Below are 21,809 nucleotides of genomic sequence, written 5' to 3'. Positions count from 1 at the left end.
ATCCCTACCAGGTTCACAGCCTGAAAGGAATGGGCCAACCCTGACCCTAGTCAGTAAATCGTGGGAGGAAATTTATGAATTAGCTAAACAGCTGCACTAAAGGAAGCAGGAGCTGGGACGGACACTGTCTCGGGTTTGACACAGCCAAGCCTCTTTCTGCTACATCAAGGGATCCACTGCGGCCCTCAGTTTCCATCTCAGTGGACAGAGCAAAAAGGACCTATGGTTACTAGGCTGACTTTTCCCCCACCCTCCCCTAGTAAAAGTGGGTGGCAGCCCACCAAGGTCTTGTTTTCAGCGAGAGCACCAACAGCTCTGCCTGCCCCTCTCTCTTTCTCCTCCTGCCTCTTGCCTTCCCTTTCTCTGTTAGACGACCACCAGCCAACCCCCCCCCTTCCTGACCCCTGCTTGGGGTAGGCCACCCCTATGGCTGCCAAGGACAGACAAGAGGCACAGATATAGCGGGCTTGATGTTTTATTAGAAGCCTTCAGAGCAGTCCGTGGTCTCCCACGTGACCAAGAGTTCAAATTCTAAGTACAAAATCGTGCCCACATGCACCCACCCACACAGAGGAATCCTTTAAGGATCATCGTGGAGACCCCACCCTCCCAGACAGCCCACTATGAGCGTGCATCAGACAGCCAAGGCCACATGGACCTTCAGGTGAGGTCCCACGGGCCCTATGCCCACGCAGGCTGAATGCTTTCCTATGAGGAAAAGCCTGCAGTTCCGCCTTCACAAAAGGCAAGTGTGCCCAGGGCACAGCCCACCTGCAGGGTGCTTGCCCAGCAGCAAGGGGCCCTGAAGAAAGTCCTCTACAGGCTGGGGCACCGGTAAACCAACCCCTGACTCTACAAATATCATAGAACCCCGGGTGACCGGGAACTTCCCAGAAGTCACTTGCTGAAATGCAAACGCAAAACAACCCCATGGGGTCGGACACACGGCAGAGGGTGGACCCTGATTATCCCCAAATGAAAACTCTGCACATACATTCTCTAAGAATGACCCTCCTGCTGGCCAGCCAGCCTGGGGGAGGGAGTCTTCGGAAGAAGGTTGCGGTCAACCTGGGGCTGAACTGCCACTGGGGAAGGCCTTCCCTACACGGAGAGGAACAAGAGGAACCGGCTCGTCTGTCCTCTGGTTCGCTCCAGGCATCCGTTGGCCGCGGGGTCACCAGGGCCGCCAGAGGCCACAGGCGGGTTGTCGAGAGGTGGCGACGGCTGCAGAGACCTTAGCCGGGGAGCGTGAGGGGTGCGGCGCAGTGCCCGGCGCCGGGGGCTCCTTGGTAGGTGCGGTGGGCGCAGGGGGCCGCTGGAAGTGGTACAGCAGCTTCATCTGCGTGTCGCTGGCTGCATGCAGGGTCAGGAACTGCACGGCCTCTTGCAGGCACCACGAGTAGCCCTCGCTGTAGTCCTGGTGCAGGCTCTTGGGGCCGGCAGCCGCGGCGAAGGCTGAGGAGAGACGGGGCGGCATGAGTGGGGCGCGCGCGGTGGAAGTGACACCGGCGGGGAGCGGGAGGCAGGCGCAGATGCGTGGCTCACCTTTGCTGTGCTTCAGGTAGCTGACAGCCATCTCCAGGATGTCGGCCTTCTCCAACTTGGAGTTGGGCTGGTGCCGCGCGAACTCCTGCTCCAGCAGCAGCTTCAGCTGCTCTATGCTGCTGTTGATGCGGTCCCGACGCATCTTCTCCACCACCGGCTTCCGCAGCTGCGGGAGGAGAGGCGTCAGGTGAGCGGCTGAGACCCGAGGCCCCGGGGGAACCAGACGCTGCGCGCCGGGCGAATGGCACTTACTCTGTTTTTCTCCTTGGGACTGAGCATCTCTACCGCCACGGTACTTGGGGCCATGCCTGGCGCTCAGGAGGAGATAGGCGAGCGGAGCGGAGAGGAGAGGAGCGGAAAGGCAGAGCCAGGCGTCCCGGGCTGGCGCGGCCCCGACCCCCGCGCGACAGCCCTATATAGGCGCGGGCGGCGGCTCGGCGCCTGGGGCCCGGGCGCCGCGGCCGTTCCCACACTCAGCGGCCAATGGCGGCGCCGGCCGCACAAAGGCGCCGGCCCATTAGCGCACGCTAAATTGCCTGTGAATTGGCGCGGGCACAATGGTCGCTCCCCGAGGAGCAGGTGGGCCGCGCGGCACAATGTCCGGGCTGTGGGAACGCGCTCGCCCTCATTAGCATCCCGGGGCCTGATGCTGAGAGCCCCGCGCCTCAATATGCTGCCTTTTCCCAGGCCGCGGAGAGGTGGGGAGGGCAGGAAGGAGCGCCCCCTCCCCCATTCTCTCCCTTCTTCCCTCCCACTCCCCAGCGGCTCCCCACCGCTGGCTGGCAGAGGCCACAGGCGCAGAAAAAGGAGTCTTACAATTAACAGACAGCCGCTTCCAGAGGGTGGGCACGGGTGGGCTCCCTGGGCTCCCTCCCCATTTGGAACCTGTTGCCCACAGGGAGAGTGTGTTGAAGTGGGCCACACTCTCCCAAACAGGTGCTGCCTGTCACACTGTCCACAGGTAGCGGATGGGAGAGGGACTCAGGCTCTTAGGATCAGCGTTACTAGTTTTTATTGCCAGTCCCCAAACTGTCACTTGGGAGAGTGATTTCTGCAGAGCTAGAACTGACTGGGTGTTAAACTGTGCAGCCTGCCAGGCATACCACCTGAATTTGCTTCGGATAGTATGAAGCCCCACACGCAGGAAGCCTGTGGAAGCCTCCGCACTCACAGGGTGTCTGGATTGCTCTTGGGCCAGCCGGTGCCGTCGGAGCCTTCTCTCCACCCTGTGTGGACCTGAGTACCACTATGTATAGTTCTCTGAGTAGGAGGACCATGCCTCCTTCACTTGCCTGTCATCCCTACTCCTGCATGGCTCCTTGGCTGCCCCTAACTCCTCTCACAGTCCCCCTTGTGTGTGTGTGTGTGTGTGTGTGTGTGTGTGTGTGTATTCCTGTTTTACTCAGCATTTTGTGGGGGTGGGTGCTAAGTGGCAGAACCGAGAATAAGACCCTACATAGATGTTGTGCCAGCATAGTTGGTCCCCTTTGGATGACCTTAGTGGTGTCTGGCCAGGTGACCTGACTAGTCCCACCCTAGACTCTTAGGGAGTGCCACCTAGAACTGATAGTCTCCAGGGACCAAGGGAGGGGATGAGGCCATTTCTTCCTCCTGAGGCAGCCTAAGACCTAGTCGGGTGCAAGTAGGAGGCTGGCATCAGAACACTGCAGCCAGAGCCGAAACCAGCTTCTCTAGATGGATGTCAGCCATGTCTGACTGAGCCCAGGAATTGAAGGGCCTTCACTAAGGTCCACTCAGGAAACACCTTCCTGCCATGGCAGTGACCGACTGCTGTGTTTGCCTAGGGACAGTGGGGATGGCCTGGCCACAGCAAGATATAGGTGCACAGGTACGTATAGTCACCTCCCACACCCTCACCCCGAGCTGGAGGCTTCTCTCTGCCGTGTGTATTTGATGGAGAGGAAGGGGAGGCTCAGACCTGCATGTCCTGAGGACCTGTGGCAAGCAGCCCCCACAAACCACAAAGGAGAGGGAGTCCCTGTGGTGCTCGGGGGGAGCGTTGTTTGCAGCCCGAAAGAGGTTCATGCCATATGGTAGTCAAATTTAGCCATGCTATGGATCTGGGCTCCCTGGGGGTGGAGAGAACAGGATGACCTGGACACCTGTGTGCCTGTTCCATATGTCCTGTCAACCCAGGGCCCAGGACCGACCAGGTGATCAACAGAGGGCTGAGGTAATGCAAACAGACCTGGGAGAGCCTGGAACCCACCACCTGGGAGCAGGGTCTGAGCCCGTGAGCCTTCACCTTTTGCACCTGGATGCTGGCAGCAAGGACCCAAGACTGTACTCGGATTTGGGGGTCATTCACGCCCAGACTTTGCTCCCCCAGGCTTTGGTGGGGGCAGTTGGCTAAGGCTGGTGTTCTGTACTCCCTGTACCCTCCCCTGAACCAGCTCCTCACCCAAATGAGACGCGTGCCAGGAGATGTGGTCCAACCTCCATCCCATCCCACCCCAACCGCCCGCCCGCCCGCCCACCCACCCGTGGTGGGTTAGGAGAGTGGCCGACTAGGAGTGAGGGTGGTGGGTGGGCCATGGGGAGGGCAACCCCCTCCTCGCTCCTCCTCACTACCACCCCCCTACCCAACCCGAGCAGCTTTGATCCAATTTTCAGTTGTGGGAAATATGAAATGAATGGTGTTAAACCGCAGCCGGATGAAAGGCCGGTTGCCTCCCCGAGTGCGGGCCAGATGGCAGCCCGGGCGGCCTCTGAGGCACACGCCTGGCCTTTGTGGGCCGTTTAACACTGTGAATGGGGCCAAAGTGTGGGAAACTCGCTGGGCTCCTGGCTCACACCATCCGACTTGAGTAGCTCGCATAGGGGGAGGGGTGAAGGCTGCCTCTGGCTGGCTGGCGGGCTTTGCCTTGCAGAAGCACTGTGAGCTGGGGGAGGGGGTGGAAGGATCCGCTGCCTCCGGAGCAGCATTGGGTGGAATGGGGGTGCCCTGCGGGATGGGGGTGCCCTGTGGGATGGGGTGCCCTGCGGGATGGGGGTGCCCTGTGGGATGGGGTGCCCTGCAGAATGGGGGTGCCCTGCGGGATGGGGGTGCCCTGCGGAATGGGGTGCCCTGCGGGATGGGGGTGCCCTGCGGGATGGGGTACCCTGTGGGGTACCCTTCCCCAAATTGCCCTTCCTATACCTCCCCGAGTTCCCCACATGAGAGTTCAGTAAGTCTGGGGGAAAGGGCAGGAGATGAAATGGAATACAGTCTGGAGTTGGCGAGGCCCTTCCATTGAGTAATCACAGGATTTTGTAGATGGGAGGGAGGCTGCAAACTGAGTTGCCATGGTTATGCTTAAAGTCACAAACCCAATCCCTTCTTCATAAGCTGACTGAGAAACTCCCTGGATGAGGAAGGGCCTTAGGGAGGCTACAGGGCGATACTCTGCCCCCAGTCTCTGAAAGAGGGCTCAGTTTTGGATGGGGTACAGCACTCTAATAAAACAGTTTGGAGGACCAACAAAATTTAGTGGAATTATTTTGTAGTTCAGAAATTCTGCTTCTGTGTCTATGCTCGAAAAGTTAAAAGCAGAGGCAAACGCTCTCGTACTGGTGCCCACAGCTGTGACTGACACAGAAGCCAAGGAGCCAAGGCCACCCAAGTATTCACAGACCTGTGAGCAGATAACGAACAGGCAAAATGTCTGTAGAGTGGGAGACCGCTCATCTGTACACAGCACAGGTGAACGTTGAGGATGTTGGAAAAGGACAGGTTCTGCACGACTCCAATTACAGGAGGAACCCAGACTTGTGAAATCACGGTCAGAAAGTAGAGCCAGGGTGGGAGGAAGATGGGGTGGCAGTGTTTAACGGGGACAGTTCTAGCTTGGGAAGAGGAACGTAAGTGCTGGTGGCAGCTGCACAACATCGCGAGTATATTTAACACGCGTGAACAGCACTTGGAAGTGGGTGGATTTTTATGTTCTGTATATTTGGGGCACAACTGGGAAGCTGTCTAGAGAAGAGATGGTCGTGATTGTGTGGCGGCAATACTGCCGGGGAATGTTGGGTGTCAGGAGTGCCAGCACCCCCATCCTGCTGCCCCTGGTTCCCAAAGCATCTGCAGGGGATGAGATGAGGGGATAGGTGCGGCTCTGGAATCAGGATGTCCCGGGAAAGGGAAGGGGCAGCCTTTTGTTCCCACTGATCTCAGAAGCCCTCACGGAGCCTGGGAGTAGAAAAAGCCACTTGCCTGGGAACTGGGGGCAAGGAAGTGATCTTATTTGGGATTGTGGGCACAGAGTCCCTTCAAGTTGTGACCCCAGCAGGGTTGTCATATGCTGAGCCCTGTGTTCCTTCCATCCAACCTTCTGCTGCAAGGAGGGAGCCGGCCCTGGGAGACAGAGGAGCACTTGGGGGCCAGCAGGGGTGGGCTCTCCTTCATGCTCCAGGCAGGATCTGCAGCGGGGTTGCGTGTGGCCAACGTGTCAATAAGAGCTCATCTGCGAAATGCGGGGCATGGACCTAGACCAGCAGTGAGAAAGAGTGTCTGCAGTTCACACGAACAGAGGTCAGGAGGCTGGCCAAGGCACGTGACCACGGCTCAGCTCACCCTGTGTGTCCTCAGAGCTGCCAGCCGCTCCCTATGCAGTTTGCCATCCTTTCCCAGTGTAGACTTGGAGGTGCCCACCCACCAGTCACCCTCTTGTGGACTGACTGCCACTGCAGAGAGCAGGATGGAGTCCAGGCGGGGCTTTTTTTTTTTTTTTTTTTTTTTTTTTTTTTTTTTTTTTTTTTTTTTTTGGTTTTTCGAGACAGGATTTCTCTGTGTTGCTTTGGAGCCTGTCCTGGAACTAGCTCTTGTAGACCAGGCTGGCCTCAAACTCACAGAGATCCGTCTGCCTCTGCCTCTCGAATACGAGATTCTCCTGCCTCACCCTCCTGAGTGTTGAGATTACAGATTTGTGCCACCACACGTAGCTAACCCTCAACAATTGCCTACTTTCCTTCCCAAGCCAAGGAGGGAGGCGGGCATGGCTTCAGGAGAGAAGAATGTGCAGAGCAGAGGGCCAGGTGATCATGTGAGCCGTGGTTGAGGGGACTGTCTCTGTTGGGGCCATTTGGAGTCCTGGCCTCCAGCTGCTCTTCCCTGCTAGAGATCTTTTCTTTACTTTCCTTCTGATTTGAGTTACTGAAAGCTGTGTCAAAGTTGTTTACCAGCTCTGTTTCACGAGCACGTGTTGCCTTGGCCTCGAGGATCAGAGGATAAGGTTTTCACCTGTTGGCCCACCTGACTGTTGGGTATATAAGCCTCTGTGGCGCTATTGCGTAAAGGGCTTCTTACCAGTGACTAGAGGTCCGTGTCTCTGTCTCTGTGTGTGTGTGTGTGTGTGTTTCAACCTCCAGCCCCTTGCCCGAAGCTCATGAACTGTATGGTAGCACATAGAGTACAGACATGTCTCTAGAAAGGGATGGGCACGTTTTGGGGGTAGATGGATGCTGGAGCTCCCTAGTCTGACCTTTGGGTATGCACCCCAGGTGTGAGGAAAGTAACATGCCCATCGTTTGGAGCCCATGCTCTAGATGGCAGGTGACCAGATGACCCATTCAGGGACAGGGTAGCCATGCTGCAAAGGCTGCCAGGAAGATACATAATGCTTTTGTCAATATTTTGACTTATGGGTCCCCTGTGGGGCTAGGAGGAAAGCCTCCGGTCTCTCCTGGGCCAGTGATCTGAATCTTCCCCTCTCCCACGAATTAGACTGAGGAACGGTATCTGAGATGGCGTGGTTCTTTCCCCCTCCCCGCCACACCTTTCCCCTTAATCAGTAGAGACAGTGTACAGCTGAGCAGAGGGCAAGCTTGGCCCTGCGTGTGGGTAGAAGATCCTCACATGTGGGAGGTGGCTTGGGGGCTATAGATTGACATGGGGTTACAGTGACCGGAGTTACAGACCAGGAGGCTGACTGGACACGGCAGGAGGAGGCATGCATAGAACCCTCAAATGTCAGCATGGTTTGGAGCACGAATCTGGTTAGCTTTTCTTATTGACATTTTCATCTTACATTTACTGTGTGTGTGTTCAGAGGACAACTCGGAGAAGTCAGTTTTTCCCTTCCAATATGTGGCTTCCAGGGATCAAACTCAAGTCATCCGGCTCGGCAGCAAGGGCCCTACCTAGTGAGCCATCTCACTGGCCCCTTGGTCATATTTTCTTAAGTGGGCACTCACCACTATGTAATGTATGAAATGCTTCCACATGCACACCGTGTCACATAAGCCACACACGTAGAGACACGCATGCAAGTACACATGCATGTAAAGCCCACGTTTCTGCTCTCGCAGGCCCAGGGAGCACACTGGCGTGCTCATTTGCACAGTTATGTGTGCTCATTCCTGTATGGGTGTCCATGCACAAATGCTATGCCTGTGTGCACAAATGCACGCCATGTTTAGTTGCTCTCAGGGCCACTGTCCCCAGCCTGGCCCTGCTTCTCTCACCTCTCAGAAGGCCCCGGTCACCCGAACATTGTTCTCTGCCGCCCTTCCTCGGAACAGATGCCCGGGTGCTGTGATAGTGGGAGGAACTGTGTTGTCACCACTCTCCTGTGCCAGTGACGTGGGGCTGGGTCAGACCCTCAGCAACCCTCAGAGGAAAGGGTGTGTCTGTGCTGCAGGTGAGGAAGGAATTCGCCTGTGAACCAGTCCCATAGACTCTGTCTGAGCTGCTGCTGCCCCAGCCCCAGAAGGCGATTTGAGAGGGGTTTTACCGTCCTCGGCAAAGCTGGGCCATTCTCTGTACCTCTAACATGGAACGGCCTTCTCACAGTGGGATGCAGACAGCTTCCTTCCGAGTGGGAACTGGACAGACAGGCACTCCTGTGTCCTGCTAAGGTAAAGTCAGCAACTCCTGAGTCTCTTGGGTGCAGAGGCCCTGGGAGGGGCTAGGTGACTGCAGCAGGGGCTCTATGGGCCAAGGCTTGTTAGCGTTGGACCTAATGCACAGAGGAGGAAATCAAACTTTCATGGGGCTGGGGGCTAGGCTGCTTCTGGGACCCCCACTGGGCCAGCCTCCCTGCTTCTGTCCAGCAGCCTCCCTACCAGGTGTTCTCCAGGTGTAGCTCTCAGGGACTGAAATCAGCTTCCTGGACCCGTACTTCCCCTCCCACACCGGTCTTGAATTTACAGGGTCATGAGAGCTACAGACACAGCTGTGAGATGGTGGCCCCATTCTGTTCCACTGGGCGAAAGGAGGTTGCGTACTATCCGTCAGGTTAACAGTACAATCTGACCCTAAGGTTCATAGTTCACTGGGTCTGCACCACCCCTGCCTTGGAGATGTGCCTCTGTCTCCTGTGGCCGTTCAGTGATGTACTTTGGAGCAACTTGACTCTGCCAGCTTCCTCCACAACAGGATTGCTTTGGGGAGTTTCAAAGAGCCGGCCGGATGGGGTGACAGAGGGGCTGGGCCGGGTGAAGGTTCTGCTCTGCCCTGGCCTTTCTCACATAGGTGAACAACATATCTTGCTCTTTCTTTCTTTTTTTTTAAATATTTATTTATTTATTTATTATGTATACAATATTCTGTCTGTGTGTATATCTGTAAGTTAGAAGAGGGCACCAGACCTCATTACAGATGGTTGTGAGCCACCATGTGGTTGCTGGGAATTGAACTCAGGACCTTTGGAAGAGCAGGCAATGCTCTTAAACCACTGAGCCATTTCTCCAGCCCCATATCTTGCTCTTTCTAGAGACTCGGTTTACTTGTCTGTAAATGGGCTTATAGGACAAGGCTCACCTGTATACTGGTATATTATTTGTGTTTTAATAAAGCTTGCCTGAAGATCGGAGTGTGGAGCTAAGCCACTAGAGGCCACGGAGTGGGGTGTGCACCTTTAATCCCAGGATTCAAGGCCACTCTGGGCTGTGTGAGAGTGAGTCCATCTAAAAGAGAAACAGAGCTCACACCTTTGATCCCAGCACTTGCAACGACACACCTTTAATCCTAGCAGCCACACTAGTTAGCGGTAGAGGCGGGGCAGTGATGGTGCACGCCTTTAATCCCAGCGCTAGGGAGAAATATAAGGCGGGATGAGACAGAAACTCGCTCTCTTTCAGTCTGGAGGGTCCTCTAGTGGCTGACCACTTTGCTTCTCTGATCTTTCAGCTTGAACCCCAATATCTGTCCCTGGATTTTTATTCGTCATGCTACACACCTGGGTCTTGAGGAATTGACCCCAGGTTGTGGGCAGACACAAGGAGGACCTTGCTGAGAGGGACCTCTACTGGGCTCCAGCCAGAAGGAGCATCTGTGGTGGGGGCTGCCTGTCACCTGTACCCAAACAAGTGCCTCAGTGTCTGCACTGGGCAGCACAAAGCCAGGGGCACCTGATGAAGAGGACAAGGCTTCCTTACCCGCCTATTGCCTTCACACCAACCTGGCCCGAGAGTGTGTGAGCTGAGTGAGACTCCAGAGCTGCAGAAGCACAGACCCTAGGCCACCCCTCTGCACAGTAGGTCCGGTGTTGGGTCTAACACTGTAGGTCACAAACCTGGTACTCTGCTGTGGCTCAGGCAGCTCAGCTCTACTCCGTACACCTTCCTCTGTGCCAACCTCTTCTGCTGGCTGAGTGCTCCATCTGCCTAAGAGCCATTTGGGTGGCTGTGAGGTGGGGACCCATACTCCCGAGGCTCTGGGAACCTCACACGCTGCAGCCCAATCCGGTCCACATTCATTGAACAGCATGTTCTACAGCCCCAACCTTAGTCTGTTAAAGGGGTGGAGAGGGCTCAGGACAGCAGAGGGTGGTGGTGGGAAAACAGGGAGTGGAGGATGCTCTCCAGGCAGTAAAAGGGATTACATTTACCCGGCCCCACGTGGTCACGTTCTGTCCACCAGCCCCCAGAGGGCCAGGGTAGTGCTGGGGTCGCGGTCCCAAGCTGGTTGAAAACTCCGCGGTGTCAGAGAGCAGCTCCTTCCCAACTCCTGAAAGGCAGATGAGCCCTTTATTGCTCTATTATAACGTCAAGCCAGATGGTCTTTTGGGAGCTACCCTCCTCATGACCCCCACTGCCGCCCTCATTCTTTCAGAGGCAGGCCCCAGCACTAATGCCTCAGGGCTGGGCACGCTTCCCGCGCAGCCGCGGCCACCACGTTGTGGGAACCGAAGCCTAGCGTGAGGAGCACGGTGACAAGGAGGGAGGCCATCCCCGTATGGGCAAGAGTATCCCCACCCTTGGCTCTCAATCTGGAGAGGGGATACAGAGACGTCCCCAGACACCATCCTCAATCTTCTTGTCTCCCCGGTGTGGCCTACTGCATCTCATTTAAACCTGCTTCTGTCTCAGTTTTCTTATCTGCAAAGTGGGGGCAATGGTAGGATCCCTCCATCGGTTTCAGGATCAACGGCAGGTAGCTGGTGGGTACAGAGCACCAGGGCCCCATTGCCCCCCAGGAATGGTCTTTACATTCTGAAACAACCGACATCCAAACAAGAAGATTCTATGATGTGAGATAGGAGATGGAGTTGAAATGTCAGGGTAGCTAATGAAATCTTGCCGGTGTGCAGCTGGCTCGTCTCTTTCCTACACCTACCTTGATTTAGTACCAGTGGATGGTCAGGGAAGTGCTATCACACAGCCTAGAAGAGTTATCAGGCAGCCCCTTTTGGGGAACAGATGCCCTCACTCCCACCCCAAGGGCTTCTTCCTTTCTTCCTCTCACATCTGAGGCTGGTATGGAAACTTTTGTTGGAGGACGAAGCTGGTTTACATGAAGTGGGATCGCCTCCAGAGGCCTGGCATCATCATACCCATTGGACAGGTAGACAAACGAAGGCCCAGAGAAATTCAAGGCCAAGCTGCCAGATGGTGGCTCAGGTCAGAGTGAAAAGGCCCTGGATTGCCCAGGGCAGGGGTTGAGGCAAGGAAGGGAAGCCTTGGACCCTGGCAGAAAGGACAGAAGTGGGTTCCTGAGTCCATGGTGTATTGCTCACACAATCCCCAAGTCAGCCGCACGCACTTCTCCCAGGGCCTGGAGTTGCGATTGCCCATGTCTTGTGAGTTAGAAGTGTCTGTTGCTCTTCTCCAGCCAGAGTACTGATTGGCCTGGCTTTTGTTCAAGGGGCTCCCCAGACTTTCAGGGTCACAGGGACCCACTAAACAAATATGGAGATGCCATGCTTTCAGAGGGAAACAATCCAGGGGTGAGCATCAGTTTTAAAGAAATAAGGGAGCCTTTGGGAGATGGCAACTGATTGCACCTGAACATGGTGCAGAAGACCAAGGGCCCTGTTAGGGTCGGGTGCCCGGGCAATGTCTGAAATGGCTTCTATAGTAGGTTGAGTCCCCCAGGAAGTCCTGGAGTGGGGATTCTAGGACTCCGATTGGAGGTCCCTTCTCTCTGCATGCTGGTTAGCAGAATATTGACCCCTACCCTGCTGGTAATGTTTGAGACAGGCAGGATCCTAGCTCTGCAAACACAGAGAGACTTGTGACTCTGCCTTTCAGGGAGATTACAGAAAGGGGCTCAGGCCCATAACCCAGCCCTCCTCTTCCTTCTCCTCCTTCTTTTGTTTCTGTTTATTTGTTTTGTGTAGCCCTGACTGTCCTGGAACTTGCTCTGTAGATCAGGTGGGCCTTGAACCCACAGAGATCCACCTGCCTCCGTAGCCCAAGAGCTGAGATTAAAGGCATGCACCACCATCGCCTGGCTTCTAGTCTCTCTTGATGCCCAGCTCCAACTCCAAGTTAAGATCTTTACCTCGTCAACTCTCCTTTTGGGGCCTGATGTGCCCTGGGGGTTCCCATCTCATTTACCATACCCTGACAGTTGACCAGCTAGGACCAGCTATCAGAGATGGGGGCTTCTAGCCCAGTGTGGAGGCCTCTGCTGGGGCTCACAATAACCTGCAGGGAGGACACGCACCCATGGCCACGGTCACGCCTGACACTACCTGCAGCAGTGGGTGAATGGGCGTCTGTCTCCTGGGACCTGGATCACAGACGGAGAGACTGGAGGGAGGTAAACCAGCTCCTGCGGCTTCCAGCTCAGGAGGAGGCAGGTTCAACTGCCCATCTCCCACAGGGCAATACCTGTCTGCTTTGACAAGTGGCCACCATGTGACAGGTCCAGGGGTTTGTCCTGGAGCCTGGCCTCAGCGTGCAGAGTAGGCAAAGGAGCAGTTGCTCCCCAAATCTGGCAGTAATTGCCACTTTCAGCCTCTTATCTTGAGACTTGGACTTGGAAGTGCCCTAGTAGGTCCCGGAGTTTCCTGCTCTTTCCACAGGTGCCCCAGGCAGTCATGAGCCGTTCCTCCAGGAGCCCAAGAAGCCCCTGCCACTTCCTGCTTTTCTCTGTATGAGAGATGGGAGCCAAGCATTTCTGTATTGCGTGGAGCCCCATATGTCTGCCTGACGCCATGTCGTGGGGCCTAAGGGTGCTGAGGCAGTGCCTAGGGCTGGTTCTGCCTTCTTTCCAGGCAGCAGCACACCCCCCACCCCCCAACACACACACAGAGCAGGGGAATAATTCAGGCGGGAGGCCCGCTCCGGGTGGGTTCCCACACCCCACCCCCTGCCTTAGACATTCATCCTCCACAAAAGGCGCGTGCGCGGCAACAAACTCATTCGCCACGGGGCTGCCTGTGCTTTGTGAGCCAAGCTCCCGGCCCCAGAGGCCATCTGGGGAGCAGTCCTCAGGGCGGGCAGGGTGGGGGCTCCCTCTAGGCTGCCTTTGAGGCCTTGGGCAGCGGCAGCAGCTCCCTGGCAACCTCCTTGGATGTCAGCACATCTGGCCTTGAGTGCCCTGGAGTTCTCACAGCCTCTTGTGTCCCATTATGTGTGAGAAGGGCACTCTAGGGAAGCTTGGCTCTTGCCCTACCCACGTATGTAACAGAGCTGTGAGCACAGGGTTCAAACCCATGAGCTGCTACTATAAAGAAGCTGAACTGTCTGGGCCTCAGTTTTCTTATCTATGGAATGGGGTTGATGGTCCCAGCACAGATGTGCCCTGAAGAGTAGGGTGGACAGAGGAGACTTCAGAGTGTCCTTGGAATCAGAGCTGGAGCTGCTGGAGGTCAAAATTCCTGAGCCCCAGGCACCGTCAGGCTCTTCCACCTGTTTCCTGGTGGGTGACCCATAGCTGAGCTCTGGACTGCACGGATCTGGCTGATAGATCTGGGAAAGGCCAGAGTGACAGACAGATAACGACGTGTGGTCCTCCCATGTCCCCAACTCTGAGCTAGGAGGAGGACATTCTACTCCACTCTGTATGCTGTAGGTGTTAAGTAAGTGCCCATCTCTCTGTCAAGCTTCTCGCCCCGGGCCTGCCTTGGGCACACAGGGTAGAGAGGACTCAGATGGGTGCCAGCCCTTTTGCTGTGCCTGGCAGCCCTGCCTTGTAGTGGGCATTTCTAAGTCTGGGCAGCTGGGCTGGTGGGGGGTGGACTGGCAAAGTGCTCCAGGGTCTTTCCACTCAAGGATACTTCCTGGCCAGAGGGCTTCTGGGGCCAGCGCCTGGTGGACAGACCCTCTGTGGGGGTGTCCCTGCCCCCAACCTTACTGGGGAGGGGGTCCTTGAGAGGGTGTCCTACAGGCTGAGAGATAATCCCGGCTTTTGAGAGACTGTGAGAGGCTGGCCCGGGGACTTTCCCACAGCCCCACATAAAGGGCCGGGCGCCAGCTGCTCTCCCACAAAAGATGCCTGGCCATTCAGGGCTTCCAGGCAGGCGGGGCCAACAGAGCAGCTACCACAGCTACCTGGCCACCCTTGAGCCAGAACAAGTGCCCAAGGAGGTTCCTCTCTGTTGACCAGTGAGAGGCCGAGATGTCCCCAGAGCTGGGGACCTAGGTGCAGTTTCATAGAGCCGCACAGGGCAGCTACCCCTCCCTTTTGTCCAAGGTTGGCACCATTCCTGGCACTATCACTCATCCTCAGTGCCCGGGGAAAGGACTCCCAGGAAGACAGCGCACACTCTTGCCATTATGCCTGGCGCAGTGCCTCTGCCATCGCTGGGCCGTCCCATCTCCTCTCCTCCTGCCACACGTCCTGCCCAGAGTCACACTGGCTGGCACACTTCCTTGCTCTCGGGTGTGCCCATGTTATTCTCACTTCCACCCCACACTCCCAGCAGCCCTGCCTGCCACTCAGTCTGAGGGACAGAGTGGGGTATGGTGGGCACACAGCCAGACAAGGCCTTCTCAGAACACCTCCGTCACCTTATCTGATGAGGAGCAGCAATGTCCCATCTCTGGGCTTAGCTGTTTAGAAATCCCGGACTGGGTATAGTGGTGCACCTGTAACCCCAGCATTTGGGAAGTAAGCCCAGGCAGGGTTATCAGGAGGCTAATGTCATCTCTGGCAACACAGTGAGTTCAAAACTAGCTGGGCCGATGTGACCAAAAGCCAAAAGCATGGCTCCAAAGCTACAGAGAAACCCTGTCTCGAAAAGCCAAAAAAAAAAACAAAAAAAAAACAAAACAAAGCAAAAAACAAAACAAAACAACAACAAAAAAACAAAAACAAAAAAAAACAAAAGCCAAAAGCAAAACCAAATAAAAAAAAGGGGGGGAACCCACTAAGTCACATAGATGTGAGGGGATCGATTAGGGGTGCCCTTCCCCTAGGAATTAACTACTGGGACCAGCACTGTGATGACTTCTTGCTATCAGAACTAGCCTGGAAGAGGAAGGTGTCGGGGACTTCCTGGAGAAGCTGACTGCTGGAGCATTGAGTATCCTGTTGATGGAGGCTGGGTCCTCTGGGAGTGATGGTTTTGACATAATGACTTCTGAAGTCATTAAAAAATCGACTGTGTGTGTGAGAGAGAGAAAGAGAGAGCATATGCACGTGTGTGCACGCACGCACATGTGTACACGCGGGACAACTTGTCGGATCAGGTTCTCTCCTGTAATGTGGACTTCTGGGCTTGAACTCAGGTCAGCATCAGGCTTGGCAGCAAGCCCCTTTACGGACTTAACCGTCTCGCTGACGCTGGCCATGCTGTTAAGTCTCACTGAAACCACCAAGTCCCGTGTGTCTTTGGCCTGGGCTGGACTCTGCAGATGGAGGATGGAGATGAGCCAGGTGTGTGTGTGTGTGGGGGTCCCCTCAGACAAGTCAGATGGATAGATGGAGGGACAGGAGACACTTGTCTTGTAGGAAGCTGAGGCCAGGGCAGAAGCTGCCAGTGACACCGATCTCCGAGATCCTGGCTGCAGTGTGCAAGGCAGTCACAGCTCTCTCAGGGTGAGATCCAAGGGCAAGGAGCCTACCAGGCAAGTGTCCAGGATCCCCACCCCTCACCCTTGAGGGAGAATGGTCCAGCCCCTCTGTGGGAGGGCTTATGCTTTGTTGTCCGATCCTGGCTCTCCATTGGCTGCTGGATGTGAGAAAGTGCTAGAGACCACACCAGCACCTCCGCCCCCAGTAGCATAAAGACACAGTGACCTCTGGTCTGGCTGCTGTTTACAGGGTCCCCAGCACTAGGAGAGAAGAAAGAGGCCCAGTGCTAGCAGTGTGGGTCCAGCAGAGACCCGGAGGCAGCCTGGAGTCTCCCGTTGGAGGTTTGTGGGGGTGAGATGGCAGTAGCCATGCCAGCGCTGGGGACGGGGAGGCAGCATCTTTGGTGATACCTTGGCCTGGTGTGTGTGGGGGGTGTAGCTGGCTTACTGCCCCGCCTTGGTTCAAGCGCCTCTGGGCCTCTTCCCTTTACTCCACAGCAAAGAAACATGGCAGAAGGAATGGGGAAAGGAAAGGTCAGAGCCCTAAGTGCTAACCTAGGTGAAGAGCGATCCCTGCGGCCGTTCAAGCGCAGTATGCTGGACAGGACGGAGGAGACCTCATGGCCGTGGTGTAAGGCCCTGGGAATCAGAGGTGACGGTCAAGGTTACTGTCAGGGCTCTTCCTATAGTTGAGACTCTGCGTCCCCTTCTACTTTTCTGACTGGCTCCAGTGGACGGGTGAGGGGTTGGTTAGCTGCCCCAACAGGGGCCCTGAACCAACACCTGTCTTCATATTAGAGACCAGGCCCGGGGTTTGTAGGTTCAAAGGCTCTACACAGGGGATCTGGGCCAGCATTCCACGGGGGATGGATGTATGGGGAGCATCTTCATGCCAGACCAGAGCTGGATCCTGCTCCTGCCTCAATGTGGAAGGGCTCCATGTTTTATATTAAAATAGGTTGGGTGGATCCATGCTGTACCTCAGTGCTATGCACTGTGCACTGTTGCACTGTTGCATGCGGCTGCAACTGCGTATCCCTTGGGTGGTGGCGGGCATGTGTGTGGGTGCTCACAGTGCATACTTCAGAGTGAGAGCAGCAGACTTTGAATAAAGGCGTTGGTCAAGAGTCTTCAGAATCCGAGTCTGTCATCTGTCTTAGACTGGCTGTAACCCTGAGGTCCTGGGCACCCACTTTGGCCAGAGACCTTGCTACTGTCCAGGATGTCCCTGTGCTGAGGGCTTCCTGGGCTGGACCCTTCTCTCGCTGGCTTCATCCCTGGGTCTGTGGTTAACGACAGTCCACTTATTTGGTCCAAATGACTGGGGAGACCCTCCGAGAGTGTTTCCAGCTAGGTTAGCTCCTCTCCCTAGTGTGATCTGAGGAGGCTGACTCACCCAGGACTCCAGGAGCGATGGCGGGTATTACCTGTCCATGCCGTGATCTCTTCACAGCTCCAGGGACAGAGCATGTCACCATCATTTCAGACAGGAGCGTTCATCCATCCGTGGAACCACGTGAGGGTCATTAGGACGTCAAGCAGAGGTGACAATAGGCCTTTCTGCCTCTGCCAGAGCTGCGCTTTGACTCCCTGCTTCCTCTTTATTCCTCTCAATACCCTGACCCTGCCCAGCATTCATGATCCATAAAAACCAGTATCCGAGCGGGGAGCCCTTGTGATTCCCCTTTTCCCCTTGGTGAGGGTGGGGATGTGGCATTCTTAAGTAAATACAACCACTATAGCCCCCAAACCTCCTTCTGCCAGGGGATGCCTGGTGGTGAGGCTAAGTGACACAGGGGTCCACCAGGCCTGGGGTTTGCTGCCCTCTAGTGGCCACTGCTCTGAACCGTTTATAACCCAAAGGAAGGAAAGTGGGTAGAGTTTCCCCACATAAGAGCTGGGCTCCAGGCTCCCAAGTGGATATCCTGGAGTTCCTATCTACCACCAGAGGTCACACTTCAGCACTGGGCTGACCAGGGAGGAGATCTGAATGGTTCTTTCCCAGGTTCTGGGAAAGTCGACGGGTGGGTGGGGACTCAGACGAGAAGTCACCTGTCAGGGAAATTCCCTGGCCCTGTGAAGAACCCCAGAGTAGCCAGCACAACCTGACAGAGGCCCATGGGACCAGCAGGGAATGGAAGTCTTGTCTTAGAGCTGGTTGTTGTGGTGGTGCACAACTTTAATCCCAGCACTTAGGAGGCAGAGGGAGGTGGACCTCTGTGAGTTCGTGGTCAGTCTGGTATACAAGGCAAGTTCCAGGACAGCCAGAGTCTCGGGAGGAGTGGGGGAAGCCTGTCCCTGCCCATAGAGAGACAGATCCTCTGTGGGCAGTGACCTTGACTAGCCTCTGGCTACATCCTTAGTGGCCTTGAGCCGTCTGTGTCCATGTGGTCTGAGATGCTCCCCTGGGTGCCCCCACTTCATTCCCACGTTCCAGTTACTCTACCTGCTAGCCTGTTTTCAGGGATAGGATAACCTGAGCCCCCCTGTGCCCCACTGCCCAGCTTCAGTAGGTGCTTCATAAATGGGTTATAGAGTAAGACTCTTGGGTCACAAGGGGCAGTGTCTGGGACAAGGGCCGTATTCAGACTTAGCTGGGGCTTCTGTCTGGAGGCAGGGGCTTTCTTAGCTTTGCAGACAGATAGAGAAGCAGTCTCTATCCAGCTGAACACAGATTGGATGTCTGTTTCATGGTCTCCAGAGCCTGCCTGTTAGTGGCATGTGTGTGTGGTGTGTGTGTGGGGGGGGTATCTATGTGTGGGGTGTGTATCAGTGGTGTGTGTGTGTGTCTGGGTTTTGTGTGTGTGTGGTTTGTGTGTCTGTGTGTGGTGTGTGTGTCTGTGTGTATGTGTCTGTGTGTCTTTGTGTGGTGTGTGTGTCTGTGTGAGGTGTGTGTCTGTGTGTATGTGTGGTATGTGTGTTGGGTGTAGAACTTGACAGCACTTCTTTGGGCACAGTCTGAGGACTGGTATCCGAGTACTTTGGGGTGCCACAGAATTCAGGCCTAGAGTCCCATCACTGATCACCGAGGGGTAGCCAGGAGGGAACAACCTACATCAGCAAGCCCATATCTTCTTGGGGGTCCAGGCCTTTGATCTGAAGTCCACCTTGCACAGGCCTTTGTGCTCAGATGCCTCTGCCTGGAGCTGCTGTCCCTTGTTCTGGAGATGGTGGTCATGCTCACAGGGTTCAGGTGGGCTGGGCAAAGAGCTGACAGGCCCAGGTGAGCAGGTGTCACATTCCACAGGCTCCAATTAGGAGCTCCACATGTCTCTCGATCCACCATCTCCGTCCACGGGAGGTAGGCTATCCTGACAGAGAGATCTGTGAGAGAAGTTTGCTGAGAGAGCTCAGAGGCTGCCCTGCAGCTGGACTGAACGCCCGGCTTCCTGGAGCCTGCCTGCGGGACCTTGGTTACCACTTTACTGACTGTGCCACAGGACTCCTTCCTTGGGACACTGGTTGCCATGCCTTCTATCCTTGCATTGCCCTAAGTCCGTGACTCTTCTATCAACATGCTGACCTTAGATTTTGCTGCTCCCAGATCAGGGAGATCTGGACAATATTGGACTTCCTGGCATGTTGTCAGACCTTTGGGCTGCCCCATAAATCCCGACCAAATGCTTGGGAGGAGGCAAGGCGAATGAATAAGGTCCCAACAAAGTGAATCCAAGCATGAGAAGAGGATTGGGTGATTGACTAGATGAGCTAGTGTTGTGTGGGGCGCAGTTCATAAGAAAGGGAGGGGGTGCTTCCCTTCAGACCCGGGAAAGTCCCCGACCAAGTCAAGGCTAGGGTCTTGCTACACATCGATACTTACATATTCAACTTTTTCTATGTAAAATTATGTTCCGTGATCTGGTTTATGTAAAAAAGAGAGATCATATCGAGAACCTCTTGTTTTCCACTATAACGAGTTGGTGGAAAATAAATTCATGTGTTTTTTTCTTTTAAGAAGAATCCTGAGCCTAGCAGGAGGCAGGAAGTGCGGCTGTTGGAGGTTTTGACCTTCCCCTCCCCCTGGCTTCCTATTGTGCCCAAGGAAACCAGCCTGTGAGCTAAGCTGAGCCAGGAGGCCCAGCTCTTGGGTTATGCTCAATAATTTCCTAGGCAAAGTGCAAATTCTTGCTCTCCCGTGGGTCCTCTCTTCCTCTCTCCTTCGTCCCTCTCTCTTCTCTGCTGGTAAATTGTGAGATAGGACAAATGTCAGAAACTCCTGTGATGGTCGTCTCACTCACGTTGACCCGGTCATAGTGAAGATATGAGATCTTCAGTCCCACCAGACTCTGTCCTGGTTTCCTTTCCCTTTAAAATCTGGGTGCAGGAGGGACAGCTCGGATGTTAAGAGTGCATACCGCTCTTTCAAGGGACCTGAGTTGGGCTCACAGCACCACACTGGACAGCCCACAACCACCTGAGACTCCAGCTGTGGGAAATGCAGCGCCCTCTTCTGGTCTGTGAGGGCACCACCATCACATGTACACACCCTCACACAGAAACACACAACATACATAACCAAAAATGAAATAATAAATCTTCAAGAAGCGTAGAGTTGCTGTTCTGATATTTTGAGATGGAGTCTTACTATACAACTCAGCCTGGCCTAGAATTTTTTGTCTTCCTGCCTCAGAGGGATGTGGGATCATAGATGTGACTTTTTTTTTTTTGGTTTTTCGAGACAGGGTTTCTCTGTAGCTTTGGTGCCTGTCCTGGAACTAGCTCTTGTAGACCAGGCTGGCCTCGAACTCCCAGAGATCTGCCTGCCTCTGCCTCCCGAGTGCTGGGATTAAAGGCGTGCGCCACCACCGCCCTGCTAGATGTGACTTTTTAAGAAATCTAGTGAGCCAGGCATAGTAGTATATGTCTTTTAATCCTATCTATTGGGAGGAAGAGGCGGGTGGATCTTTGTGAATCTGAGGCCAGCCTGCTTTCCACAGTGAGTTCCAGAACAACCAGGGCCACATAAAACATGCACAACATAAAGTCTAATGTTTTAACCATCCATTGTGGCAGGGTTTCTGTCCCGCCTGGTCCCACAGCTGTTCGGTCCCAAAGAAACACACAGAGGCGTATTTTAATTATAAACTGTTGGCTTGTTAGCTCAGGCTTATTATTAACTAACTCTTACAATTAAATTAACCCATAATTCTTATCTATGTGTAGCCACGTGGCTTGGTGCCTTTTCTCAGTAAGGCATTCTCACCTTGCTTCCTCTGTGTCTGGATGGTGACTGTGTGTGACTTTTCCTCTTCCCAGAATTCTCCTAGTCTGGTTTCCCCACCTATACTTCCTGCCTGGCTACTGGCCAATCAGTGTTTTATTAAACGAATATGCATGACAAATCTTTACAGTGTACAAGAGCATTATCTCACAGCAATCAGCAAGATTTTTAAACACTAGTGCAAAGCACGTGCCTGATTCTTTTAATAAAGACTAATTTTTTAATTTTTAAAATGTTTAGTTTTATTTTGTATATAAATGTTTGCCTATATATACGCTTGCACGTGTGCCACATGCCTGCAATGATGTCTGATGAAACTAAAAGTGGGTATTGGTTCCCCTTGGAACTGGACTTGCAGATGGTGGTGAGCTCCCAAGTGGGTGCGAAAGCTGAAACTAAGTCCTGAGCCATCTCTGCAACTCCTATTTGTGTGTGTGTGTCTGTGTGTGTATCTGTGTGCCTCTGTGTATGTCTGTGTGTGTATCTGTGTGCCTCTGTGTATGTCTGTGTGTGTATCTGTGTGCCTCTGTGTATGTCTGTGTGTGTATCTGTGTGTCTCTGTGTGTGTCTGTATGTCTCTGTGTGTCTGTGTGTCTCTGTGTGTGTGTGCCTCTGTGTGTGTGTCTGTGTGTCTCTCTCTGTGTGTATGTGTGTCTGTGTGCCTCTGTGTGTGTGTCTGTGTGTGTCTGTGTGTATGTGTCTGTATGTCTCTGTGTGTGTATCTGTGTGTCTCTGTGTGTGTGCCTCTGTGTGTGTCTGTATGACTCTGTGTGTGTGTCTGTGTGTCTCTCTGTGTGTGTGCCTCTGTGTGTGTCTGTGTGTATGTGTCTGTATGTCTCTGTGTGTGTGTCTGTGTGTC

General features: G+C 54.6%; 1 protein-coding gene across 1 annotated transcript; it reads right to left on the bottom strand.

Moving 5' to 3' along the window:
• Positions 1-466: 466 nt before the first annotated feature.
• On the bottom strand, positions 467-2,072 carry Hes5 (hes family bHLH transcription factor 5). The gene is made up of 3 exons (XM_005368648.2): positions 1,798-2,072; positions 1,546-1,711; positions 467-1,455 (listed from the first exon to the last, which is right to left on the bottom strand). The coding sequence occupies exons 1-3, from the start codon at positions 1,849-1,851 to the stop codon at positions 1,175-1,177; spliced, it is 501 nt and encodes a 166-aa protein (XP_005368705.1). The 5' UTR covers positions 1,852-2,072; the 3' UTR covers positions 467-1,174.
• Between the last annotated feature and the right edge of the window lie 19,737 nt (positions 2,073-21,809).

The sequence above is a fragment of the Microtus ochrogaster genome, unplaced genomic scaffold, assembly GCF_000317375.1.
Source record: "Microtus ochrogaster isolate Prairie Vole_2 unplaced genomic scaffold, MicOch1.0 UNK38, whole genome shotgun sequence".
Classification (NCBI taxonomy): Eukaryota; Metazoa; Chordata; class Mammalia; order Rodentia; family Cricetidae; genus Microtus; species Microtus ochrogaster.
The sequence above is the reverse complement of the archived record's forward strand: the minus strand, read 5'-3'. Positions and strand labels throughout refer to the sequence as shown.

Coding starts and splice junctions, on each gene's coding strand:
- Hes5 (XM_005368648.2), bottom strand. CDS start 1,851: ATGGCCCCAAGTACCGTGGCGGTAGAGATGCTCAGTCCCAAGGAGAAA. Junction 1,712..1,797: donor GTCCCAAGGAGAAAAACAGA/GTAAGTGCCATT, acceptor CTCCTCCCGCAG/CTGCGGAAGCCGGTGGTGGA. Junction 1,456..1,545: donor CTACCTGAAGCACAGCAAAG/GTGAGCCACGCA, acceptor GTCTCTCCTCAG/CCTTCGCCGCGGCTGCCGGC.